At 48.1% G+C, this 6,768-nt stretch overlaps 1 protein-coding gene across 5 annotated transcripts in view; it reads right to left on the reverse strand.

Moving 5' to 3' along the window:
* The window catches only part of PPP1R12A (protein phosphatase 1 regulatory subunit 12A), a 218,721-nt gene extending 215,580 nt beyond the window's left edge, over positions 1 to 3,141 (reverse strand). For all 5 annotated transcript variants that reach the window (XM_054027218.1, XM_054027189.1, XM_054027181.1 and 2 more), the window contains exon 1: positions 2,787 to 3,141. In XM_054027218.1, the coding sequence (XP_053883193.1) occupies positions 2,787 to 3,023 (237 nt within the window). In that variant the 5' untranslated portion in view covers positions 3,024 to 3,141. The remainder of the gene's footprint in view (positions 1 to 2,786) is intronic.
* Between the last annotated feature and the right edge of the window lie 3,627 nt (positions 3,142 to 6,768).

A 6,768-nucleotide genomic window follows, 5' to 3' on the forward strand; every position in this document is an offset into this window, starting at 1 on the left:
TGCTTACCCCTTTTTCCTATACTGCCTTGTATCTACATGAAAATATTACAAAAATGTAGTTTATGTTCCTGCTCCAGTGCACTAAAACTTAACTCATGGTGGGCCACTCAAGACAGGAGAACGCAGCTGATGTGGAAAAAATGGATGAGAACAGGGGGAAGAGGTCCAAAAATGGGGATAAATCACTTCATTTTAGATATCATGCCGGTATTCTTGTTTCACATGAATGAGCAGGTCTAAATTGATTGATATAGTGCTTAAAAATGATGGCAACCATGGAAAATCTTGTGTATAATAGGGCTTTCAACATTACCAACACAGGTGAAGTCAAAATGGCATTAGCAAAGTGCCAAACCTTTGAGAAGTTTCCCTACAGTACATATGGCCTTACTTCATACCACAGCAACTCTCATTTAGAGTAGACCCATATATTATAAATATGGTGTCCAGCATTTTTTATTTTGTCTCAAATGCATAAATAACAGAGAAGTTTGGCTACACTAAAGACTGTGTGTCAATTAAAGGTACACTGTAACCAGTACATTCCCTGAAGAGGTTGGGAGATTATACAATCATTTACTAAACTACCTTAAGAAAACAATCAATTCACAGTTAAATCTCCTAATTTGCTTTTCAACTAGATGTTTGTTGACAGAAGCTTCTCAAAGCCATTTTTAGTTATACCATATAGCAGTGACACTAGAGTAACAACTACTCCAACAGAAGTTTAAAGCAACAACAACAAAAATCTGCAGCTATCTTTATCTCCCACTATCTGTGGTCAGCTTGCAAATTAAGGAGGGGTGAAAGTCTGACAGAAGGGAAATAAGGATGACATTAACAAGTGCTAAAAATGTTGCACTATGGTATCATAAAGTTGTCAAGGAGACTCCTCACATGCTTTTTAAAAAGGCTTCTCAGAATTGCCAAAAACTGGAAACTTTAGTCTTAATTTGTTGTTCTACCAAGAATGATAAAAAACAACACTTCATCCTTTTGTTCCCCACTATTAAAAGTTCTATACATTCTGGATCTGAAAGAACCTGTTTACATATTAACATCTAACCAAATAAGATATGACTTCTGACTAGTAAGACATTTCTTCAGAGTACAAGTATCCAGATTGATTAAACGAAGCTACCGTATACTAGTTTGCCAAACAACATAACCGATACTGAAATTAAGGAGTTTGCCAGAATGTTACCAAAACAGAAATTTGATGATTACCCCATAAATTGTCATGTTCATTCTTTCTGTTATTTTTTTTTTTTTGCCCATAGGAAGCATACCAATTCTATCAAGGCTAATAATTCAATGAAAGGGCAGGTGACAACTTTTGTACAAGGAAACACTGAAGCTATACAGTAAAAGTTAAAAGCATAAAATCCAGTTCTCAGCAATCCATTTATTGTTAGCTATTTCAATAAATAATGGGGCATTCCTCATACTTATTTCAATATCAAGATGTTTACTACATTCTAAAGTCACCAGTTTGTGTTTAGAAAGAGAACACTGTTACTACACTGCTCTGAATTCCCTCACTGCATTATTTTGGAAAGATTTTTACCTGATCAAATTAGAGCTCATAATTACTAAGGCTTTCTGGAACTACTGAGGTACAAAACAAAAATTATCAAAACAAAAAATTAATCTGTCAAAGAGATTATTCTTGCTTTTCTGAATTTAGTTCAGTGAATGTAATATGCTGCTATGGTTTTTGGTCTGTTGCAGAAACGAAAACTATTCAGGCAAACCCACATTATCTCTGGATTGCCACTGCCTTTCCTTATTTGGCTAACATTTTCAGATTCCAATCAGATTGCTATAAAACTTTAACATGCACAAAGCATCCATTTTGAGGAAACTTCACAGCCACTTTCCTTTCCATTCCATTCCCCCCACCCTAAATGAAAGTTAGATCTCAGTTCAAAAACCATGAACAAAGCAATCCCTTCTTACAACCTCCCACCGCAGGAAAAATATACCGTAAAAACACTGCTAACCTAAGAGCAGGGCTTTCACACTGCGGCAGAAACCATCAATAAAGAAAGACGCCTGTCTCCTATTGACACACGTTTCTATATTAAGAACAAAACACAAGTTCCCCATAGAAACCAGAGAAAAATAAAAGAGTCGCCTTCACAAAAAGCGGATTTAATCTCCTAAAGTGCAGAGAAATTGGAGGGGTCGGGGCAGCAGGAAATCGGTCCCGATATTAACAGCAAACATGGGAGTGACCCCGTTTCTCATCCCACCATCCCTACCTGCCAACACCACCCCCTTTCCGGGATCTGCCTTCACCTCTCCCCTCCCCCCTACTCCGGGGCGCCATCTCGCCTTCCTAGATGCACAGCGGGCAGGGCCCCGGCGGACCCCGCTTTCTCAGTGACACCCTCAATGCCAGCCACAGCCAGGGGGTCCCACCGACACCATCCCCGGGGGAAGGAAGGCAGAGCGGACCCCGGAACACCCCAGCCAGGGGAGGAAAGGGCATAGCCTCCACCCCAGCCAGTGGAGTAGAGCCGATCCCAGAGATTAGGGAAAACGAGGAAGAGCAGCCTCCGCAGAGCCGATCCATCTACCCGGGGCGACACTCCCGGGAGAGACCCCGCTCCGGAGAGCTGGATCCAAACTTGGCAGCACCCAGCCGGGACCCGATCACCGAGCCCGACAGAGCCCCTCCCGCCCCCATCCCCAGCCGGGCCCGACAGAGCCCCTCCCGCCCCCGCGCGGCCAGGCCCAGCCCCGCTTCCCCCAGCTCAAGCCGAGCCAGGCCCCGCACGGACCTGGTGCAGTGCGGTGAGCCCGTCCACATTGGCGTAGTTGATGTCGGCGCCCCGCTCCAGCAGCCGCAGCACCTCGTCCGTGTCCCCGCTGGAGCAGGCGGCCAGGAAGACGGCGCCGTCATCGAACTTCACCTTGGTCTTTTTGCGCTTGACCACGGGCGGCTCCAGGTCGGTCTCGGAGCCGAGCCAGCGCTTCAGCTGCTCGTTCCGCTTCTGTTTGGCGTCCGCCATCTTCATACCCTGCTCCTGCCTGGCCCTAGCGCTCTGAACCGAGGATAGCCTCTATCCACCACTATCCCATAGAACACCGCGGCCGGGCCGGCCGCCGCCGCGCCGCACTCGCTCACCCGCCTAGTGGGAAAGAGCTGGAGAGAGGGCGCGGAGGCCGGCCGCTTTAACATAATCTCGCGAGATTCCTGAGGGGAGGGAGACATCAGAGGGCGGGACTGCGAAAGACTGGAGCGTGAGATCAGACCTGAGCAGAGAGAGTGGGCGGGGATATGGGCGAGGCTTTGAGCGGGCCGGGAGGGGCTGGAGGAGGCTGGGCAGGGATGGAGCAGCAGCGGCGGCGGCAGCCGGAGGGTGGGGAGGATCGGAGGGGCACAGGGACCCTGACGGGGGAGCGCGCCTAAGCGGCAGGCTGCTGGGCGGGGGGCAGCAGAGCAGGGGACCGTTGTGCCGCGCGCGCGGGGTGGGGTGAGCAGTTCAGCGGGAAGGTCACGCCGGAGCAGGGCGAGGGGGGGCAACCAGCCCGCAGACTGGAACGGGGCGCGCGCGCCAGGGAGCAGGGCCCCACCCTTCCTCAGTCGATAACCGCCGTCTGCTCGCTGCGCCTGGACCGGCGGCCGGGGACTCGCCTCCCGCCTCCCCCGTCCTAGGTGCTGCCTGGCCGCACGTGCGGAAACACGGGGAGTCGTGACAATGAGGAGTAGCGGCTGTCACCGGTCCGTCCCTGAGCAAGTGCCTGCCCGGGCAGGGCCGTGGTGGGCTCCTGCAGAGCCCCAGGGGAGGCTGCGTTCACTTTATGCAAAATTCGCTTCAGTTTCCCTCTTTGAACGAAGTGGGGATAATACACCTTTCCTATGGGGGGAGGAGATAATACACCTTTCCTATGGGGGGAGGGGATAATACACCTTTCCTATGGGCAGGGGGATAATACACCTTTCCTATGGGGGGAGGGGATAATACACCTTTCCTATGGGCGGGGGGATAATTCATCACTCTCGGTAAAGCACACTGGCGTGCAAAGCAATACATGTCTTATTTATATCAACCTCGCTTTGGTTTCTACCTACGTTGAAGGAAGATACGGGTTTAAATTTACTGGAGACAGGGCCGGCCTTAGGCCAATTCCACCAATTCCCCTGAATCGGGCCCCGCGCCTAAGAGGGCCCTGCACCCAGTGGCAGGGCTGCCGGGGTGGGGGGCAAGTGGCCGAGAATCCCTTCCCTGGCTAGAGGCTCCTTTTTAATTTTTACTCACCCGGCAGCGCTCCGGATCTTCGGCGGCATTTCAGCGGCGGGTCCTTCACTCGCTCTGGGTCTTCGGCAGCAGGTCCTTCAGTGCCACCAAAGACCCGGAGCGAGTGAAGGACAAACCGCAGAAGACTACGAGTGCCGCCCGGTGAGAACAAGCCCCACATGTTTTTTTATGTGTTTTTTTTTTTTTTTTTTCAGTCATCCCTGCCGGGGCCCCGTCAAAACTGTTCGGGCCCCGCACTTCCTAAAGCCGGCTCTGACTGGAGAAGAGCTTGAATTGTATTAATAAGAATCAAAATGTAGTCTGAGACATTCACAAAACCTCTAACGCTTCAAATCCTGCTAGGTTACCCTTTCCTCATTAGAAGGGTTCCTTTTCTTTACTGCAGCCATTCCAACAGGCTTCCTTTTTCTTTTCTGCCGATTGATGTGTGCCAGCAGTATTTGACAAGAGGCAGTTACATTAAGGTTACCTACCTGTAAGGATTAGTTTCTCAGTGTATTTTGGGGTAAATTTCCATATGCAGACACCTTTGTTGTATCCACCAAATTTGCTGACACAGCCACTGTGCCTACAGAACCTTTATGCAAAATTTGCAGGCACAGTGGGTGGGTGTGAACATATTCAACAGACATCATTTAGGCAACAGCATTAAGACAACTTTTCAAATGTCAGCAGTGGAGCATGAACACAATTTGCAGATATAACAAACATCCCCATTGACAAGATGCATAAATGTCCATCGACACATATTAGGCACCTGCAATTAAAATTGTGACCCTATGTGGATAATTTATATAGTACCTTTAATCCCCAAAGCACTTTAGAATCAGTCTTCATAGTGGTTTTTACTAACATGAGTAACCCTATTTTCTCTGTCAGAGTCCTGATTGAGTTCCCTTGTGTGGACATTCACCAGCCTACTGGGTTTGGACCTGAATGCTGGATCTGTGTGCTTCTAAACTCTCTTGCATTTGGGCAGGCTTCAGCCAGTCTCTAGCCTTGGCCTCTTGGGCACCGATTCTGTGGAATAGGATCCCATGGTCCAGCTGCCCTAGGTCCCAAGACCAATGCAGAATCCCCCAAATATCCCCAATAGCTTAAGAACATTCTCCCCGAGCACCATCCTAAAAGATACGTTGGTTTATAGTTTGAAGCAAGTAACAACCAGACTTGGTAGAGGAATTCCTAAACCACTTTACTCATAGACAAATCACAAGATACACAAAGTTCTAGGCAAAATAAACACCTGTTTGCAATTCCCTGGCTCAGAGTCCTCACCACTCCTGAGCATTCTTCTTTGGGTTTTGATCAGTGCTTTCGGGGGGTCCCAGGTCTCTCTCCTGGAACCCACTCCTCTAGCTCAGTTCTGTCTTCCTGATCAGGGAGTCTCCTTTGGCTCCTGCAGCAAGCTCCCATTAGCTGATTCAGGTCTGGTGCTCAAAAGGTTCCTCAACTCAGAGTATGTCCCTTTGTGTTTCCTGAATCACTCAGAGTCTGTGTTTTTAAAAGCTATTCTAACACCTTGTTTCTTTGCTTCTGCTGTGGGTTTTCCATTGTGCCAACACCACACCCTGCATCCATTTCATTGTTCTAGGTTGCTTCCAACCTGAATGGAAGACCTGAAGGAAGGTTAATATTTCCTTGTTGTTCCTGTTTACCTGTATAGACTTGGTTGGGAGCTACATGACATAAACCATGTGAGCAAATAGCTGATTCGCTATACACTGAGGCATTCAATGATTCAGCAGTTTCATAAAACCATATATTTTACACAGACATTTTGCAAACTGTCACACGTTCTATAGTAAGTGTTTGGAAGAGTGGACTCAGTCCTGCAAGGTGCTGACTGCTCTGGCTCAATCCAGCAAAGCACTAAAGCACATGCTTCATTTAAGCATGCAAGTAGTCGTATCAATAAGTCAGTCCCATCATCTCTGAGACTACTCACATATTAAGTGCTTTTCAAGATCAGGCCAGAGTGCTTAATAACTTGTAGATTCAAGCCCTAAATGCCCTGACCACTGAAATGCACTCTACTCTATGAGCTGTTAACAGGTATGTTCTCACTGCAAAGTTAGCCCAGGGTCTTAGGCAGGCATTAGGCCTCCAGCCCCTTCTAATTCACACATGCACACACCCTGCCTTTCACAGAATTTAGTGCAGCTTTCAACGTGAGCTAGCTGACACAGCTGTGATTGTAGGTTAGGGCCCACGTTCTGCTTTCACTTGGGCCAATAACTTTACAGTGAGGATGCATGCTAAATCACTCCAGTGCTGATAAACCTAATCCTTAAATACCAAGGACCGGCAAGTTTTCCCACAGTTCATGTGGGAAAATGGTACTCAGCTTACTGTAGAACAAAGAATCAAGGAACATGCTCCCAGAAGTTTTAGCAAAACACCCTGGGGACTGGAGCAGCAGTAAGTATATGAACTTGAATGTGGTTTTGCAGTGTGGCTGTCCACAGTCAGGCAAGGCAAACCTGGGTGCTCAGACCTG

Source organism: Malaclemys terrapin, chromosome 1, assembly GCF_027887155.1.
Source record: "Malaclemys terrapin pileata isolate rMalTer1 chromosome 1, rMalTer1.hap1, whole genome shotgun sequence".
Classification (NCBI taxonomy): Eukaryota; Metazoa; Chordata; order Testudines; family Emydidae; genus Malaclemys; species Malaclemys terrapin.